At 37.2% G+C, this 21,595-nt stretch overlaps 1 protein-coding gene across 4 annotated transcripts; it reads right to left on the bottom strand.

The window, feature by feature from the left end:
* Window positions 1-4,456: 4,456 nt before the first annotated feature.
* Window positions 4,457-10,449, bottom strand: LOC149560035 (FT-interacting protein 7-like). Of its 4 annotated transcripts, none has more exons than XM_089824415.1 (3): window positions 9,778-10,449; window positions 7,588-8,701; window positions 4,457-6,931 (listed from the first exon to the last, which is right to left on the bottom strand). In XM_089824415.1, exons 2-3 carry the CDS (start codon window positions 8,675-8,677, stop codon window positions 4,791-4,793), a joined length of 3,231 nt encoding a protein of 1,076 aa, XP_089680541.1. In that variant the 5' UTR covers window positions 8,678-8,701; window positions 9,778-10,449; the 3' UTR covers window positions 4,457-4,790. The 4 variants fall into 4 exon arrangements, with proteins under 4 accessions (XP_089680541.1, XP_089680543.1, XP_089680544.1 ...); XM_089824417.1 differs by having other exon boundaries at window positions 9,816-10,149; XM_089824418.1 differs by having other exon boundaries at window positions 9,743-9,835.
* Window positions 10,450-21,595: the final 11,146 nt, after the last annotated feature.

Raw genomic sequence — 21,595 nt, 5'->3', positions numbered from 1 at the left:
ATCATTAGTCATGGGAAGAATGTGCCAACTATATGATGAATGCATTAGGGGGTTTGAGAGCATCACAGAGGAAGGTTATTGGTAACTATTGACAAAGCTGGAATAAGAATGGTTTAGGAGATTAGATGCTCTACATCATATAACCTTGATCCTTTAGTGAGTATTGGCCAAGTTACAAATAATCAATGTATGGGCTACCTTAACTTTTAAATAAGATATATGATCAATATTAAAATCATATATAAGGGAATATAGTTAAGAATCTAACTTAGCCTTGGTGGTAGTCAATGTGTAATTGGTATATATAGGAGATAGTGGATAATAATTACAATCATGTTGAATATTGTGTTGTTAACAAATTTGGTATCTACTATTATACTAAAACAACATTTCATAATAATACACCATATCATATAATATAAATGATGAACAAAATAAGGAAAAAATTGATTGCTTGTGGTCTAGCTTGAAAAGAAAAGGTGATGGAAAATGTTATTGCCCCTCCAAAAATTGTAAGGACTTAAAGTCTAGAAGACTTTTAATTGTAACAACTGAGAAACATTGTAGGCAACATGGTCACAGTGAAGGGGGTATGGTTACCATCCATTGGTAATTAAGTTGTTCATTATCATTTTAACAATTTATATACATAATAAATTGCTTGATGATGAGATCATGATCATGGTTTATTTATGTTGATCATTTATATATAGGTGGAGTGCCCTAGGGCATATGATATGGACTACCACAACCTATACAATGTAGTTTTTCAAGTGGAGGAACATGAAGGTGTGAATATCCAAGAATAAGATAATTATCCTTTGGAAGAAGAGGATTATGCACGCTAGAAAACACAATCAAAGATGATGGTACAAATACATCGATCCATGACACATTTGGTATTGGTGTAGCTAATCATGATGACTTTTATGTAGTTCATGTTTCACCTTTACTTGAGAAGGCATACAAGCCCCTTAACGAATGCTCCTAAACAACTCCTCTCCACTATATTGTTGTTGGTAAACTTGAAGGTTATGAATGGTTTATCCAACATAACAATCTCATGCATGTCACCTTTTGTCATGTCTATTTTTGTTGTTATTTAATCATAGTTAATAAAGGGTGAAATATGTACCATTAATATTTTTATATTAACAAATTATATTTTTGTGGTAGATTGAGAGGGGAGTTTTTATTACCACCATCAAATATTCTACCTTCGTCATACCAATAATTATATGTCATTATTAAATATATTGGAATGGAGTATCAAACAATATATGCATGTCCCAATGATCATATTTTATATCATAAACAATATGAATTTGCAACAGAATATCTTGAATGGCATATGATACGATATTGAATAGATAAATTAACAAAAAAGATGTCTCGCAAGGTTGTTCGTTATGTTCCCATTATTCCATGTTTGCAACGACTACTTAGGTGTGAAATCTTGGCACAATTTATGGGTTACCATGCATGCAGTAGAAGTCAAGATGCCATTATTTAAATGCTTGTGGATGGTTCCCCATTATGAACATAGAGGAAGTATGACCAAAATTTAAAGGACTTCGTAATCTTAGACTTTCATTGACGATAGACAATGTCAATCCATTTCAAGAGATGAGATCTATTTACTCAATGTGACCTAATTTTGTTATCAATGGCAACATTCCTCCATAGATGTCAATAAAGAGGAGGCACACTATGTTGGCAATGACTTTTCTAGGCATTTTTTTCATTTAAAAGTAATCTACGTTAAATTATAAATATTACAGAAAAATGGTTAAAATAATTATGTAATATTTTTGTTCAATCAATCTAATCCAAAAACTTGCATCACATTCCTATGAATTGTGAAAATTGAATAAGATATAATAAATGCATATTTGTTACAAAAGTAATGACACTCCCTCATAACTACATTTTATTCTTCTCTTCTCCTCTCCTCTTCTCCTCACTTCTCTCCTATTTTCAATTGGTACTTTAGTCTCTTTCAAGTCCCCCATGATATCCCTCATTTCATCCATTCAAATTATGTAAATTATCTCTTGACAAGAACTAAAATTCCTAAGAGATTTCCAAAAACCAACCATGAACTCTTTCTCCTTTTCACCTTCAAATACAATTTCTGACTTGCAATAAAAATCACATTTTATCCTCCACCTAACCAATAAATTTAGAAGACACACCTCACTTTTTCCACCCACTCATATTGATGGATAAATTAATTGTTATACCTTTTATATACCTTAAATTGTTGTGCAAGGACAACCAACACTCTAATTTACATTTCATTGAAACTACTCTCTCTCTCTCTCTCTCTCACACACACACACACACACACAAATAAAAATAAATAATAATAATAAAGATCTTTGGCTCTAATACCATTCAGAGAAATTACAACAAGAGACAAAATTCAATACAACCTATCGAGTCTTCATTCCTTCTTGACTTTAGTTTTCATTTGAATTATAAATTTTCTTTCTATTCTTCTATCTCTCTTCTCCGAGCAAGATAATTGTCTACACTCTTTATTATGCAATATGGAATAACATTTAATTTATTTTTCTCTAAACTTGTTATTGTTCATTGTTACTCTTAAAAATCACCAAAGATCACATTTTATACAAATAATAGCTCTCACTTCTTTAAACATCCAAATTGAGGAAATTACTTCATTTCCAATTTAGAACATGATAGCTAAACCTTTAACCTTGGGAACCTTGAAGTTGCACAACATAATACTTTTCAAATAATATTAAACACCTTATCACCTTTGGTTTTCAAAATGAAAGCCAAACCTTGATAAACCAAATATTTTATTTTTCAATACAACAAAATATACTTTAAAGCTCCAACCTATACAACCAATACAAAAAAAATGAAAAAATTAATCATGAAAAATATAATAATTTTTTTGGTGATGTATGATTGCTTGTGAACTTGAATGCTCCCAAACATTAAAAAAAATCCACTTTACGAATTCATGGAATCTAGAAATGTTCTTGATAGATTTGATATAATATCTTAATAAATATCTATTGGTTATTTTACTTAATTTATTTTTGTTTATTCTACTTTTTGATGTTTAGTAATAAATATTTTTCTAAAATTTATTATTATATCTTAAATAGACAAGTTCCCCTAGATCATCCCTTAGAAAATGCACAAAAGTTGGAAGATAGCCAACAAGAACCCTAAAATTACATATGCCATATCTTTTTTTTAAAATCATTAAATAGAGATGAAATCGTTCCTAAAATTAATAAATAGAAAAAAATGACTCATGAATTATAAATTTGTAAGAAGAGTGCACATAATGTTTAGACATGTATATAACATTTTAAAAAATAAATAAATAAATTGTTCTTAGTTTTTGGAGGGAAATGAATTAGTAGAAATTTAAATGACATAAAATAGAGTTGTTCAAAAATCTTAGAATTACAATAACATAAAATATTTAATGATACAAATAAATACAATAAATTCTTATAGAAAGGATGAACACAATCTTAAATCTAAATCTTAAATCCTTTGTCAAGTTGCAATTAGCTAATATCAAGTGTCACAAAATCCAAATTAAAAAAAAAACCTAAATTTATTATAAATGAATAAAGTAATAAATGACCTAATTACATAATTAATCAGGTAATGCCTTATATTCTTAATGATGAATGCATCCATACATGGATAGATGTGTCTCTACAACAAGGAGGCCTTATAAGGCCAATGTAAATTTGACAACACAAAAAAGAAGAACAAGCTATTCTCCAATAGAAGGAAAATGAAAACAATTGACTATGAAAGAAGGAAAAGGGGAGCTAGATGCGACCCCAAGAACTTGCTAATATCACAATAGTACAAAATGGGCCATATGTTCTCTCAAATTTTTTTATTTTGAAATTTTTTAGACCTCCCAACTCTTTTGGTAACGATTTCACACGAATATAGAAGATTTGAACCTGGGTTTGGGCAATACAACCATATCCATATAATAACTACTCTCTAGCTGTTGGCTCTGCCATGCATTTTGCATCTAGATAACGTCAATTTAGAGTTCTATAGTAATTGAGAAAGTGCGTGAATCCTAATTATATATTAATGAATGTGACCTCCTACAGCTCCATGACACCTAAGCTGGAACATTGTTCTATCTGTGAGAATCTCTCCAGAAAGAGGTCTACCGCTGTCACCTCGCCTCCACTACAACCATAGTCAGGCTAAACCAATAGGATTTAGTTAGGTCCCTGCACATCTGATAACAGGGCAAGTGCCTTTGAGAAGGCGGAAAAAATTGAATTGAGCGCCGAGGAGAATGAATGGATTCATCATTTTGATTAATGCTACACATCAACATGTCCAAATAAGATATAACTGAAAGACAATTCATAAATAGTATGCCCTGAAGCTGTACTAGCACAAAACACCAGTTGGATCTGGGAAAGCATGACAGATAAATGAAAAGATGTATAAGAGACGTAACAAATGATGCTTATCCATGGCAAGATTATGCTTAGCCATCTTGCATGCTTTACATGGTCATGTCTTACAAGGACTGGATTCATCTATTGGATGAATACTGCATATCAACATGTCAAAACGAGAAAGCATTTAACTGGGTGATAACATAAAAATATAGTAATGCCCTGGAGGTATACTACTCCACTATACCTGTTGGTTTAGGGTAATCAAGACATACATTAAATTAAAAGATGTATTATGATAGATGTATCATAAGTTGGTTATCCACAGAAAGACAATGCTTAGCCAGCTTAGATGCCTTACATAATGCGGTCTGACAAGGCAGGCAAACGCCTAAAGAAATTGAGGATTGAAGCAGGCATTGGCTCTCTGAATCTTGGGTGCCGAAGGAAGTAGAAAGCAAGGCTTATTAAAATCATTTTGATATGGACAATGTACAAGATCATTGAGATGGTGAAACATGTAGCAATAAACATTCCAGTAGAACGAGGATCTCTCCAACTTAGAAGGGCTTGAATTCTTTCTCCCTGTGAAGCAAAATCACCCAACACTGTCTGTATCCTCGCAGCCAAGCTTCTCAGTCTATCATATCTCCTTCTAACAATTTCAGACTCCTTAGAACTCCGTATGGGGTCAAATTCTTCATCAAGATCATCCAGATCAACTGTGTCTGCATGTGATATCCGGCTATCCATGTGTGGTGGCATTCTAGGCCGAAACCTATAGTACCACGCACCTATGACAAAGACATAGAAGAAAACTGTTGGCACAATTAATTCTGGATACCAGACAAGGATAAGGAAAAGGAAATGCACCAGTACTGTGGTGATTGGATTCTTCCAATGGCATATATCGTCAATCCATTTGACAACAGATACAACACCAGATAGAACATTCATAATTCTGAACCAATTAGCCTTACTTCTCCTCATGCTCCACATATTAGAGTCTGTATCCAACATATATTGCACCACCTCCTGCCTCAAAGGTGGCTCAGCGCGGGACAAACGCATTGCAACAATCTTCATTGCAACGTTTCTTAACATGTCCTGTTGGGTTAGGCCCAAGGGATGTAGATAATGCATCTTTGGAAGTAATGGCTTATTGTATATTTGAACAACATCAAGCAATGAAGAGCAGGAAAATCTAACTGCAATTTCAATATCTCCCATTTTTTTAAGACCAGAGGGCAAAAGAACCAGCAATGGGTACGAGTTAGTGTAAATTCTATTGCTTTCAAGGGTAGAAATGCGAATCCTAACTTTCCCAATGCGAACATCCTTGAGGTCAGATGACTTCTGATCATGGCTGTTTATGTAAATGTGCCTGTTATCAAAGACCCCTAAGCTTAGAACAGTGCAGGGATCATAAACTTCCCAATTGTACTGTTCGTTCCACCTTGGGTTAAAGCTATCAGTAATTGTTCTTGTTCTAACCCATTTTTGTCCATACTTTGCCACACAATATGCATCCGTTGTAGTCCTTCCCCCTTTCGTTTTCATTGGTAACATGTTTTTGGCTCCCAAAATTCCCAATTCCAAGTAGCCTAAAGTTGGTTTCCACAATTGTTTAGCAGTTGGTCTTAGATCACTACTGGAATGAGCAGCCTCATCCATCACATGATAGCCCCCATCAAAACACAAGCGTAGATGAAGTCTTCCATGATACTTGTCATTTTGTTCTCCATTTGGTTTATTTAAATTCAACCACCTAGAACTTACCATACGGTCATCCACTCTTCTTTCAATTGTTGTTAAACTAACTAGGGCTTGACCTAGAGCCGTGGCATCTTTATTATTTCCAGTATTAGGTCGATCTTCAATCAACAAGAATAGTGGTTCTTCAAAGGGTTCAGCTGCAACAAACATCAAATCCTCATTCCAAATTGGGCTGGAAGTTCTATGATTGGAGGCTCTGGTTCTCAAAACCTGCATACCTAATTGAACCCTCACCTTGATCTCGGGAGGTCTTACTTTCTCTGGAAACTCCAAGTCCTGAGCTTCAATCACATTAACCCTTAGGTACCACAGTTTTGGAGAAACATAAACTTTTGACCTTGTATTAATCACACCTCCTGTATCAGACTGCCAAGCCTCTGGGAATGTCTCATCTGCCTGTGTTCCCATCCAAACTGCAAGCATAATATCTCCCTTGACTCTACCTTCCCCTTCCAATCTATACCACTGAGGAGCCAAAGGGCTATCTGGAGGGACCCTTGTTGGAACTTCTGAAAGATCAAAGCAGACTCCTCCAAGGAAATCATCCTGTGTACCACTGCTTCCATCCCATACGGAAATCTCCAAAGTTGGAGCTGCTTGAAGAGTGCTTTTGCCAAAGGCAAATATTTGATTCCACTCTGGATATGTGTTATTTGGTGTCTTTCGAGTTCGAACAATTTCACCCCCAACTCTAATTTTCACAAATGGATCTCCCGCATTGCCTGCAACCAGCAATTTTTGTTTGAGAAATTTTTTTTTGACTATCAAACTACATATCCTGGTTTGAGAAACAAAATAGGACTATCAAACTACCTATCCTGGTCATTAAGTTTTTTGAAACCTGCAAGCAATATTTTCAATAAACAACAATTTATTTCCTTTTCATTAATGAAGTTTTGTGGATAAGATTGTGAGCAAAAGAAAACGATAGCAGGAACCAACTAGAACAAACTGTCACAACCCACTCTTCCCTTACCCGAATAAATCGGCTCTCATTGTAGTCTTTACACAAACTCTCTTTTCTTGGCCCTGGCTGTTGCTTAGTATATATCAGTTTACCACTTATTAATTAAAATGTCACAAAGATTGGTGTTTGACTATGGTAAATATCAAATGTGCATAGCACCATACCCTGAAATACTTGAATTTGGGAACTTCAGTTATAGTCTGCAAGAATTGCCTAGAATTATATATGAACAGCTGATATTCAAAAAATCACCAGCAATTGATGCCCTAGAATGCAAATCTCAATTAATATAAAATTTTCCTATCCAAGCCACAATCTCAGTGCGTTGTCTAACATTCTATCCTTGAACCCTAAGTTATGCTTTCAATACACTCTAATTTTGACTATATTACCATGTAACAAAAAATTCACCTGTAGAATCTCTGGATGGAAGAGCTCTCGCTTTCACAATTCTGACAAAAAGATAAGGCATTTTCTCAACCAAATCATATGTTGATCTCTCTTCATTTCGTCCAAAAGGAATATCCTTTGTGAAATAATCTGCAGACATGGATGGCAGTGGGGACATGGGTGGTCTCTCATAATGATGTATTGTCTTTTCTTTTGTTGGGGTCACTTCCTCAGGAGGCTTGACTTCTTCTGGTGGGTTATTTTCTGTAGTTGGGGGTGCTTCTGCTGGAGGAGTGTCAGCAGGGGGCGGGGCTTCAGAAGAGGGTTGGGCAGCTTCTGCCGGAGAAGCTTCGGCAGGAGCTGCTTCTGCAGGTGGAGTCGTCTCAGCTGGAGGAACGTCAGCCGGCGGAGCTTCAGCAGGAGGGGCTTCTGCAGGTGCTGGAGCAGCTGGGGCCTCTGCAGGGGGTTCCGCCGCTGGAGGAGCCTCTGCAGGGGGGTTGTCTGCAGGGGGAGCATCTGCAGGAGGATCTGCTGGAGGGGGGGCTTCTGCAGCGGGCGCTGGGGATTCTGCAGGAGGTGCTGGAGCATCTGCAGGGGGCGCTTCTGCTGGGGGGGTTTCTGCAGGAGGAGGGGCTTCAGCTGGCGAGGCTTCGACTGGTGGGGTTTCAGCAGGTGGTTGCTCTGCTGGTGGAGGATCAGGAGGTTTAATAGGTTCATCAAAGTAACATATTTTGAGCCCTAAAGCTCCTTTGACTGTACTAAACACAGATTTGTTCTGCAAAGGATAAAAAACCAAAGTTTCTTCACCCTTCTTGGCAAACTGGCTTCCAAGCAACTTCACTCTTCCCAAAAAGGGGTTGCGTCCAACAGTAGTCTTCTTATCATTGAAAACTTCTGCTTCCAATTCCTCCCCAATCATTGTTGTTGGATCATTTACAATGAACTCCAGTTTTTCATTCCATGCGGGATTCAATTTTTTGGGTATTGTTTTTGTGCGCTTGCACTGCCCATCAAAATCAACCATCACATATGCACTGATTGATCCCTCTCCATCCTTTGGTGGTAAATTGCGTGCCTCCACAACCTCCACAATGACCTTTCTTGTCGTCATGCAGCGCAACTTATCTTTACTACTCTGTGATCAAAATAGGAAAAAGAAATATCAGCAAATTATCTTTATTATTACTCTGTTATCGAAACCAAAAGCAAGAAATATCAGTGCAACATTGCCAAAATTTTAGAGAACTATCCATCGATTCTGGTCCAGTTGTTGTCTCTCAAGGCTTTTCTAATTGACCCAGGAAAATAAACACACGCATCTTCATGTTTACTTATCCCAAGAAAACTAATGCATCTAACTCTTCAATATATAATTAGATAGAAGACCATAAACAAAATTTCTAACAGCGTGCTTAACTTTCTCCAAAATTGATTCTTTTAAGCTACGATATAATTTGTGTAGAAACCCAAAATTCAATAAATGTGAAGCGATATTCTGCTAAGTTTCTAAAGCTCAAAATTGTCGGGGATCAATCCCAGCTTAAGTAAAAACTATCGTCTGAAGGATCCCTTCTCGGTGGTCGATTTCTCAGCAATGGTGATCGTAGGTCCTAGACTCAAAATTTTTTAGAATTCAACTACACAAAATGGTCGGATCCATATTGCTTCTCAGGTCTGGTAGCAAGCTTAAATAGGCTTTACCTTCCTAGTATAAGGCCAAATCCAAACCCTAACCAATTGAGGATAATTGTTCTCCTAAAACAGAACACCTAATAGTCCTGTTACTCTCGAATACACACACAAACATGATAAGAATTCACCAACTAGGTCCTATTACTCCAATACCCACAGAATCGATGTGTCCTATATACCTTTTGACTACTGTGCTAGCTCAGAAGCTTTTCATTCTTTCACTATAAAACCTATCAGGAAAAACGAATCTTGTAAGGGTAAAACTCCATTTGAGATACTCTGCAACACATCTACAACATTTCACATTTCGGTATATCATGTTCCCGTTTTTGTTTGTCTTGGGGAAATTTCTGTTAAAGCAGCATGTAACCAGTGCTCATCATATAAACAAGAGTGAAAACAGTTTCTGGTGTATCCACCACTCAACCATTAGCAAAGGTACACACTCAATTCACATGAAATGAATTAAAAACCACAAACTCACTGTAAGCAGCCATTAATTCCGCTTGGATCACACACCTTAAAAAGGAAAATCTTCCAGGGTTTCTTCTACAGACCTCTGCAGAGCTGGCATCCACAGTTCAACTCTTCACCAATATCAACAACGCCAATATCGGAATTTTCCCTGGGTTTGATGCCTTGATTTCACTCTAGGCCAATTTCTCCAAAAACAGTAACAGCAGTTTTAATGCACTCAAGAAGGTTGTATGGGTAAATGAGCCATTGCATGCCTATAATGCTCTCCCTGCTGTACCCTTGCCAGCTTTTTCTTTTCTTTTTCATGATCTCGGAATAAAGTTCCTTGTACCACCACCACTACCACCACCCCGCCACAGCAGCAAATGAAGAAGCTTACGTACAAAGTAAATAGTAGAGCACAGTCAATATCATAGCTGTAAAAGTTGTATGCCTTCATTAATGTAATATATTTAGAAAGACAAAGTGCTGCTAAAGTCGCCTTAACTCTCAAGTTGTTGGCAAATTCATCACTTTTGACATATGATATTGCGTCCCATGAAAAGAAAGCCATTGGATACTTCTCGTTACTGTTGCCATATGAACCCCGTTGGCAGATTTTAATATTCAGAGTGATAAGAAGATTCTTGTGTAAAAGTAGGGAATATTTTAATGAGGTTCCTTGCGTAGAACTGGAAGCAAGGAATCTAAATATGAAACTAATGACCTTGTCGCACAAAATTCCCGTAGCATACTTGCAATTATTTTTTCCGTTCAGTGTCGCTGTGGCATAGGGTAAATTGATGCCTAGGACGGACTTCAGCTTTGTCATCGTTGTCATTGATGTTGTTATTGCTATTTAACGGTTTTAATGTTATAGCTGATATTTAATTATGTGGTTGTGAGGAGTCATCTTGAATCATGCTTTCTTTTGAGAAGGTTTGTATCTATCTCTCTCTATATATATAATTAAAGTAAAGGTGATAAATAATTATATAAAATGGAAATAACAATTTTTGATGAATAGTGTTCTTTTTTATTAATAAAATATACTTAGTATATAATTCACAAAAAATGGGTCGGGGGATACAAGTTTATCTTGTGAAAAAGTTCACACGGTCGAAGCTAGACTAAAAACACGGTCGCAATCGGAAATAGAAATTATTCATTAAAAAAAAACATATAAGACAACCTTAGACTGCCAAAGTAGTGTCAGCCGAGGGTGGTGGATCATCTTTGTCTTGAAAACCCCAACATCTTTGGGATTGGGGGGTGGGCTGGGAATAGTCCAGCCATCATCGACAGCAGCAGCAATAGTGGCAGCCTTCGCATCTTTAACCTTTGGCTGTGGAGGAGAAATTGCTAGGTCCAGGCGAGGCCACTTCCTTGAGTGTGCACGATGAGAACCAGGAGGAGGAGTCGGGGACCAACCAGTACCACCACGGGGTGGGGAAGCTGAGCGATGCCTCCATCCGCCATCACCACCGCTAGGAGAGCGGCGGCAAGAAGCTTGTGAGTGTGGGGTGTGCGAGTGGCGGCCAGAGGAGTGGCGTCGAGGTCTTCGTTGAGGCATCAGGAGGAACTCTGGCAACAGTACAAGGAGCATTGCCCCAGTGATTAAGCAACTCTTGCAGGTGAGCAACTTTGAGCGCAACCTTGTTAGCTTGCACTTGAATCTGCATAATTACATTATTACAAATGCATGCCTTAGTATACATAGCAATGTTAACATCCAAAAAACTGTGTGTGAAAAGAACAACATTCCTATCTTTCCACAGAGAAAACAGGATCTCCAGCCTGAAGGTATGCCAAATTTGGGTGAACTTCTGAAGAAATCTGGTAGAATCACCCAATAAAATCATGTGCCAAGAGAAAGGCTCAGGTCTAAATGGTTTGAAAAAATCATGTATCCAGTGCTAATAATTCTGAGCACGCTTGCAGAACCAAAAAATATGCAAGAAAGACTCTGGTTGTCCACAAAAGGGGCATCTAAGATCAAGAACCCCAATGTGTTTGAGCCGAGGCCCCAGGCGAAGACCTCATAAGGCCAGACACCAAGCAAAATGTGCAATCTTGGGTTCAATTATAGCATTCCATATGCTATCAAAGTGTTTTCTCCATTGAGAAAGAGAAGATTGCAAATGCCATCTGTGATTTAGTGTATCCACCATGGAAAGACGAGGTGAAAGCCATCCGTAACCCAAACTTGGCTTGTAATCAGAAAAAGGAATGGCAGGATACCACTTACAATCAAGCCACCAAGGGCAAACAGACTGAATCCCCACTTTATGAACTAAGTGAACAGGAATGGAAGAAAGCAGAAGGTCAAAAGTCAGTCAGTCTGAATGGACAAGACGGTACTGTACTTGCATATCTTCCCAGGTCCTGAAACTCATGGTGACCCGTGAAAAGAGGTCTTTAGGATTCCTGATGCCACGTTTGAAAAAATGCAGAACACTGGCCCCTTGAGTCTTGGCAAGGGGAGTACCCTAAATGGAAAACAAGGCAGACCACCAAATGTTCTACTAATTCAAGGAGAGGCCATTGTGGAATTCATCTCTAGCCCATCAAAGCCAGGGCTTAACAACCTCCCAGGCTTTCCAGATGTTCTTGATGATGAATGAGCCTTGAATGACCATGGGCTCACACATAATGAGAAGGGTTTGGAAACCAATCCCCTTCCAAGCAAGGCTGTTGACGGGAAAGCCGAAAAAAATGTAATGCTAAACCAGAATCTTCCAAGCTTCATCTCCTGAGATAGCCCTAATAATCCATTTTGCACAAAGAGCAAGGCCTTGTTTTCGAGTGGAAAGCAAGCCAAGACCACTAGACTCTTTTGGGAGACAACAGAAATTCGAGGCCACTCTGTGAAAGCCATGGTGATCAGAACCAAAGGCCTAGAGAAAATCCATCAGTAGTTTTTCCAGCTTCATGTAAGAAGCTTTGGATGGAGCCCAGTAGGAGGAGTAATACACATGAGTGGCCGCAAGAATCTTAGAACAAATCTGGAATTTTCCTGTGAGGGAGAGCGACTTTGTGATCCAGTAGTCAAGCTTTTTGCTAATTTTGGCCAGCACAGCATTCCAAAGTTCCATAGGCAAAGCCTGGAATGCAAAAGGAATGCCAAGAAAGCAAAAGATTTCTCCATGAGCAACCCATTTCCACTCAAACTGGCTGAGCCAAGGTGGAGTTAGCAAAAATGACTAGCGGAAGTAGAGCGTTTTATGCCATTGAATGGTAGAACTAGATGCTTGACAAAAGGTGTCTAGGCAACTTAAAGCATTATTGATGTTTTCTTCATCCTCTAAAAGAGTGAAAAAATAATCATCAGCAAACTGTCCATTGACTAATTGGGAGGATGATTCAGGCAAGGAAATGCCACGAACTAGTCTTGAGGACACAAAATGCACAAGTAAATATCCAAAAACTTCTGCAGCAAGGATATAAAGTGTAGGAGCTAGTGGACAACCTTGTCTAATGGAATGGAAAAGTCCAAAAGCCTCATATTGTGAATTGTGGATGGTATTGCAAGCATTAGCATCCCCAAAGAGCATCTCCATGGACTGGAAGAAGCTAGGGCCAAAACCTAGAACCTAGAGCATAGCTAAGATGAATGGCCATTCGATGCGATCATAAGCTTTAGCAAAATCTATATTTAAAAAGATGGCCTTCTGATTGGACTTGCAAGCCCATTCCATTCCCTCCTAGACAACAATGATGTTGTCAATAATATATCTGGACTTGATGAATCCAGTTTGTTCTGGTCACACAATTAAGGGCAACATGTGCCTAATTTTGAGAGAGAGTGCCTTGGCAATGATCTTATATGCCACATTCAGAAGGGTAATGGGTCTCCAATTACATATGTCCTCTAGATCACTAGCTTTAGGTATGAATTTGATATTTCCTTTGTTTATAATGGCTCCTAAGCTTTTAGAGTGATAGGCTTCAAGATAAACTTTGTGCAGATCAGGACCTATATGCTCCTAGAGGTGTTTGTAGAATTTACGAGGAAACCCATCACACCTAGGGGACTTGTCATCCACCATGGAGTAGACCACCTCTTTAAGGTCTCAGAGGGAAATAAGTTGCTCACAGAAAGCGCGTTGCTTAACTGCTAGACAATTTGGAGTAACAGAAATACACTTTCTGAGAGCTTCCTCCCGAGCAACTGAATTTCCTTGCGAAGCAAACACGTTCTCATAGTGATGAACAAATGCTTGCAGGATGGCAAGCATACTAGACAAAACAACATTTCCTTGTTTGATTTTTTTAATCCCAACATTGGTATGACGGGCACGAAGAGCCTGAAAAAACTCCTTCGAGGCTTTGTCGCCAACCTCCAACCAGTAGAGACGGGCTTTGATTTGGGCTCCCCGAGCAACATAATTATCAGCAATTTGTTTGTCATGGCGAAGCTTGGAAAGCTGAATTTGTAAGTCCACATCAAAGAGATTGAGGGTGAGGGCCTTAGAGGCTTTTTTGAGGGCAATCATACCAGCTTCATATGACCGTTTACATAACATAGCCAATTGTTGCCCATAAATGCACATGAACCAAGCAATTCTGGTAATGGGATCATTCCACCAATGAATCCATCCCCTTTGAGAATGTGAACGTGGCTCCAAGTTCCAGACACGTAAGATGTGCAAAATGGTGGAAGCATGCATTACCATAGACGCGTTGAGGAAGAATTAAGACTTGACCACCTTTGGGACAACTGTTTACCAAGAAATGACAAAATAAATGGGGTAGTGTGTGAGGCCTTGCCCCGACCCTTTGTAGCCTTAGTTGTTACTTTATCTTTTTGTTACTCACGATTCGAGATGTCGAGACATTATCAGATACTTGAACATATCGTATTATTTCATGTTGTGTGATGTTATTTTCAGATATTTAATGTTCGTCATTTAAGGTTTTAGGTATATGTATGTTGATGAATTAAGTAAAATGTAGGATTAACACATTAATTTTGGAATCTTTATGATGAAGGATATAAGTAGGATGCAAGAAACCCTGATTGATGTATGTTTCAATTTATGTGAATTTCTGATACGTATATATGTACATGTGATTTTTGGGACTACTGATGTGTGCAATGAGTGTGCAGATATTTTTAGCCGAGGAAATCGATGGAGGAACATAACTGATCCCTATGTGCCATTTGTGGAAACCTTTTTGTTCATAACTAAATTAATTGTGAGATGTATGAATGTATCTTTCCATGTTCAGTAAATGTGAATGTCTCGTAATTATGTTCTTTTAGTGTCGCTTGACACTCGTGAATTGTTTGTGCTCTTTAGCGTGCTAGTTAGGGTTAGCTGTGTAACCCTTGGACCTAAGTCGGATTAAGTTAGTATCTTTTGCTAATTGGGTTCTTAATCGAGTTTAGTCATCCTTAATCCGGATTAGTGCTTAATCTGCATTTTAGAGTTATTAGTTGGTCCTAATTATTTCCTAGCTTTTGTTTGGCTCTAAACCCATTCCTAAGGCTTTAAAACTTGAAATATTTATACCCAAGGGGTATGGGTATGGGTTGGGGGTCTTTTCCAACCCCTAAGCCCCTTTTGTTGACTTTGGAGATCACTCAAAAAGTCTCATTTTACCTTTGTGCGAAAATTGCAAGTGGTTATCTTGAGTTACCTCACCTCACCTCCACTTAGTGTTTAACCATGGTGTGGGTTGAGTTAGGAGCTTCTAGATTTGTAGGTGGGTGGGTATAGTTATTGACCCTTTTGGGTGGTTGAGTTTGAGGCTTATTTAGAGGCCTTTCTTGGACTAGTGGAGGTTGTTCCCCAATCTCTACATTTAGAGAGGAGTCTTGGAAGATTGGAGGAAGGAAGGGGAAAGCTCTACTCAAACTTGTTCATTACCATTATCTCTTTGTGAAGGTTGGAATTCTCATGTCCCTTGTTCAGATTTCATTCTTGTTTCATGTTTATGCTACCTTGTTGTTGTTTGAATGTTTGTATGTTTGTGGGTATGTTGGGAAGATTTGAAAACCATGTTATTTTGGATGATTTCTTTTTATGTTTATGTTTGCAATTTTGAGATTTTTCTTGCATGGGTGTTTTGGTATTACTCACCCTTGGAGAGGGCAGAAGTGACCAATTTTGGGAAAGGTCTGTTTAGTCGGACTCCAACCAGTGTAGAGTCTCTTCTCAGAATGAGACGAGGGAGAAAGGGTAGGGTGTTATGGGCCCCTACCTGTCAGCACAAACCTTGTATGATTATGGTATGTTGAAATGGAAGAATGGAAGTTCTTGGTATATAGCCTCGATTAGGCATCTGTTTGGTGTTGTGCTTGACTTCTCTTGGTTGGAAGAATCCACCTTTCCCTAGTGTTGATTCATTGTGAATCATATAGTGATAACCTTGTGTGAATATGCATGGTTGAATTGTTCTTGGTCATGCTTGTTGTCACCTGATCAAAATTTTGTTCCCTCCATGGTTCTAAAAATATGATGCAGAAATTGTTATGAATCCCTTGATGAGGGTCATGAAGAAAATTCAATTAAATTGTTGTAATTTAGGATTGAAATCATATGTAAAGTGTATTTCAAACTTTGTTGTAATGGCAACGAAGCCGAGTTTTATTCCTGATTCTTTCTCGGCTGAGCCTTTGAATCAGGTTTGCCAATAAAATTGGTGTTGAGTATAATTGTTTTTCATGTGATTCAATCGAAATTTTAAATTAGATGGATGCATATCAGAAAATAGGATGGAAATAATGATGATGTTCAATTTGGCAAAATTTCAAGTTTTCGTATATGTTGAAAATGAAAATTATGATCATGGATGAAGATTCAGTTTGCATGAATATTTGAATCAAACAATTCTTGCATTATTGATTTAACGGATAATTCAAATTCTTGGTATATTAAATTGTAACAAGTCCTTATAGATTTGCTTTGAAAAGAAAAAAATTTAAACCCCTCTTGGTAATATATTACTTTAAATTTTATACTTAGAAAATTTAGACCAAAAAAAAAATATACATGCATTGCTTGTAATTCTATACTTAGATAAATTTTCAAAAAAAAAAATGTTGCAAGAGAGTAAAACTCTCTGCCTTTTGTATGGGAGTAGCATTTAAATGTCTCTAGTAACAGAGAATCAAAAAGATTCTCTAATTATTCTTTTTCTTCCTTATTGAATATTGTATTTAAAATGAATAAAGAAGCACAATAATAATAAAAAGAAGCACAATAATAAAATCAATATAAAGAAAGAGATTAAAAACTTAATAAAATACCCTAAATATCCATCTTTGCTATCTCTAAAACTTTATAACATAAATGCTTTTTCCTCACCCTTGGTAGATGTCAGATTTGAAATGCTTTTTAAAAAAGGTTTGTATGTTGCAAAGTCTTTGTCATCATCATAGCTGACGTCACCTGTACTACCCTGTCTTGTGCATGGAATAAATCTCTTTAAGAGGCATTGTTTTTTTTTTTTGAAGGAAGGAAAGTTCTTAAGTTTTAAACCCTACGTTTCCTTCTGTCCTCATCGTACCCCTCTGCCAGCACATCCCCCACTTGGGTAGCACGCTGTCCCAAGTGGAGCGCTTGGGAAGCGCAGGTTCGATGTGATGGAGGTTTTGAAGTAGGGTCGATTTGACTTGGGGATAGGTAGAGTTAAGGGTAGTTAGTAGGTGTTAGGTATAGGTTTAGTTTATGTTTTATTATTTTTGTTAGTTAGTATTACTTTTAGTTTAGGTTTAGTTAAATTAGTATGGTTTTAGTATATTTATATATTTTTTAATTAGGTTTGAAATTATTAGTTAATTTTGATTTTTTGGAATTAGTAATGAATGGTATGATGTTATGGTTATTTTCTTGATGTTGGCTAATAGTTAGTTTATATCAAATGTTAGAAGTTTTCAATTAGTTTTAGTTTAATAAGAGTTAGTTTGATGTTATTTAGATAATTATTAGTTGAGGTCAGTTTAAATATTATGTTGTTAAATCTGGATTAGTATTAATTATGTTAGTTTGGTAGTGTTCCCTTTTATATATGTAAAGTTTTCTTTTAATTAGTTTAAATTTTGTTAGAAATTTTGATTTATGTATTAGTAATTAAATGGTTATATAGTTAAGTGTTAATTGATTAAGTTTTAAATTTGATTAGTTAACGTAGTTTAATTTAAGGGTTATTGGCTAATTAAAACAAGTTTTAAAGTAGATTCTTATTGCTTAGATATTTCGACCCAACTAACTCGTAGTCGTCTACACTTTTTAATTTAAATAATTTTAACTATAATGTTGTATAAGAAATGTAAGAACATAAGTTTACCATTATAAATCTTATAACAAAAGTTTCAAAATCTTAACGATGTAATCGTCCTCATGTTTATAATCTTAGGACGTAATGTAGAGAACCTGTACTTAAACTGTTATCACAATCATTTCAACTTAGAGCTTTTTAATTAATAATTATAATTTTAAAAAAAAAATGTGTGTTTTTGCCCTCGTAGTTTGGGCATGACATAGTGGTTAGATAATGTCACATCTGGTAGGGAAATGGCAGGGAAATCTCGATCCTCAGAAAAAGAGAAAAAAGATTGTGTAGTGATCATAGCATGATCAAGGCATTTTAATATGCGGTCAGAGCTAGCTCAAAAGTTGGACCAAGTGTGCCAAACCCCACTATCCTGGCGATAGTTGGTATTGGGATAAAAAAGGCCCAATTTATTGTGCATGTAATATCGGGCTTGTCTTTCCCTAGCTGTCCAGCAAAAAGGTAGAATGTCGTCTTTGTTAGAGGCCACTTCAACTATATTAAAGTTCCCACACATAACCCAAGTAGCTGGAGGCAAGTTGTCAGCCAGTTAGGCCCACATTTGGGATTTTTCCACAACATCATTGGAAGCATAAACATTAATGACTCCAAAAGAATGATTGTTAATGGAAAGCAAAAGCCAAATAATTCTATGCGTGGGGTCAGAACTGTGTAAAATAATAACAGAATGAAGGCGAGGTGACAGGAGAGTAACTACACCACCTCAGCCAGCTTTGTGCTGGGAAGAAAACATCATGCCATCCTGCTAAATTATGCTGCATGCCGAAGAAAGTATGAAACCAGAAATTTTAACTTCTTGCAGATAAAGAAAATCTAAATTACCAAGTCTATGACGGACATCCTGAACAGAGTACTTTCTAGGGAGGTCTGTGAGACCTCAAACATTCCATGATAGGAAGTTCATGAGAACTCTTCCATATCATCTTTGTCCTCCAAAGAGGAGTAGCTATTCTACAAGAAGGTAGAATTATGGTTGACATCAGAAGGAAAATCCTTTGGACTTACAGCCTAATGTTTCACCTCTGGTATCTCTGCACGTCCAAGAGGACTGTGAGAATGTTGCATCACTGGCGGTGCTATGGAAGAAGTAGCAAGAGAAGTACACAACCCAGCCAAGGCAGAAGCCCTGGCGGTTGCTTTAATCCCCTATGTGTTAGTAGGGTGTGAAACTTGTGAAACTTCGAGAGTAGTTCCTTTGTTCACCACTTGCGAAACACTGGAAGGAATTGACGCTCCTATGGGGATAGGAGGAACCATGACAACTACAACATAAGACTACTTGGGGGGCAAGGGATTCAAGGGAACCTTGCCCTTACGCCCAACAGTAACCCATTCTTCTTTTTTCCCTTTGGCCTATTTGGTAGGTGCTTCTTTAGGCGTGGGCTTGACTCTAGGTGTAGCCAGAGGGTAGTCCTTGATCTCATATTCTGCAGACTGGCACCTATAATAGGTGTTGGGGAGATTCAAGTAGAGCATCTTCTGGGAGAAGGTCTGAGTTCCAATCTAAATTTCCACAGAATCCTTAAGATCCTTGGAAAGGTCTATCTTGACACAATTGCATTGTTGCAGGCGACCATTCAAAAATTTCTCAGGCTCCTTGGTAAAAACTTTGCCAAGGGCTATGGCAATAGACTCAATGAAAGGCCAGCATAGTAGGGGTAGACCTAGGAACTCGACCCACATAGGAACCCTAAGCTTTTTATCATTTGAGATTGTAAAGTCTCGTGACCATTTTTGAAAAACAAGCAAAGGGGAACACACAGACCAAGGTCTGTTGTTAAAGACCACGTCTGCTTGCGACAGGTTAGCAAAGTGAAATAAAAAAAAACATTTGGTAAGGTTTTGCATAGCATCAAGACGGACTCCATGAGGAGTCCAACTCTTGTTAACCCATTCTCTGAGCATAGCTTCAAGAGGAGTCCTACACACAAAATAACCTATCAAGGTGTGTTGTTCTAACCAGTCACATGCAACATCAAATTCTTGCAAACGAAAGATAATATCAAAATTACCTCATGAAAAACCTTCGGGGCAAACTTACGCAACCATTTGTTCTAAGGCGGTGCCATGGTAGACCAAAGTAGCAGCATGAATACCAGAAACAACTGGTTCACCAATGGCCGGAGCCATTACATCCTAGCCTAAAAAAATCTCATAGTAAATGCGGTGTGACAAGTGGTACTTACAGAAGGAAAGTTCAGACGAAAAGATGCACACAAAAAACTAGAAGTTCGCATGAAGCAAGAAACCCTAGTAGAGTGAAAAAACTCTCTTAGAAATAACAATTCAAAAGATTGTAAATTTTTTTTTAAAAAGGAGTTAGTTACAACATTATCAACTATAATATACATGAACAAAACAATCTTAATCAATTTAGGCGTTGACTAATTCAAATACACGTTATAATGTATGGAGTACATTTCACTTTCTTAAAATTGCAAAAAGTGATACTTCATTTTATGGAACTATCTATAGTACTTAGCTCCCTTTCTATGATTTTTTTTTAGTTGTGAACATAAAACAACTAGTTCAAACAAAATGTGAGAGTGAAATACTAGAATGTCTACTTATTGATGTAAAAATGATTAGAAAATAATGCTTGACATCTACCTTTCCAAATGTGCAACAAATAGAAGACCAAGTCCAAATATTGTTTCTTCCCATCCTAAGATATAATAGAAAACATCACAAAAAATGGTTCAACATAAGATCTTTTAAAAATATAATTCTAGGATAACTCCCAAATATGTGTTTCAATTTTTTGGATTTATAAAAAAATGGACATGATGCAAAGGGAAAGGTGTTTGACCCAAACTCACAACTAGATTTCAACCTCCTTATAAGATCATTCATGGGCTCCTATCACCAAACCTATACACCAAGTCTAATCTAAGAATGAACTTGTCTAGGGTCCCTTCAAATGAATCCTTTGAAGAAAATCCAACCTTCATAAGACGATTCTTACAATTCACTCTTTTAGACTTCACAATCTAGGTTCAAGCCAACACTCTCTCTTAGCATTTTAGGGTCATCCTTCTTCACACCAATTGCCCATTCCAGTGACTAGTCACATGAGGATGCCTAGCCATCAATTCCTTCTAAACCCCATGGAATCTTTGTGTGTCATGCAAACAATCAACAAAAACATAAAATACATAAGGCAATCCTCCATTTTACAGAGAATGACATTCTCCCATGGTGGAATCAAGATGAATTATCCATTTGTTGATGAAACCCTAGGTTTGAGGGTTTTGGGAACTACAATCACAATATTGTATAGATCTTCTTGTTAGAAAGTAAAGTAACTTTAACCTAGGTTCAAGCCAACACTCTCTCTTAGCATTTTAGGATCATCCTTATTCACACCAATTGCCTCTTCCAACGACTAGTCACGTGAGGATGCCTAGCCATCAATTCCTTCTAAATCCCATGGAATCTTTGTGTAATATGCAAAAAATCAACAAAAACATAAAATACATAAGGCAATCCTCCATTTTACCGAGAATGACATTCTCCCATGGTAGAATCAAGAGGAATTGTCCATTTATTGATGAAACTCTAGGTTTGAGGGTTTTGGGAA

The sequence above is a fragment of the Cupressus sempervirens genome, chromosome 4 (assembly GCF_028749045.1).
Source record: "Cupressus sempervirens isolate cs-2001-9-10 chromosome 4, ASM2874904v1, whole genome shotgun sequence".
NCBI classification, from domain to species: domain Eukaryota; kingdom Viridiplantae; phylum Streptophyta; class Pinopsida; order Cupressales; family Cupressaceae; genus Cupressus; species Cupressus sempervirens.
This window is presented reverse-complemented; position numbering and strand designations above follow the sequence as displayed.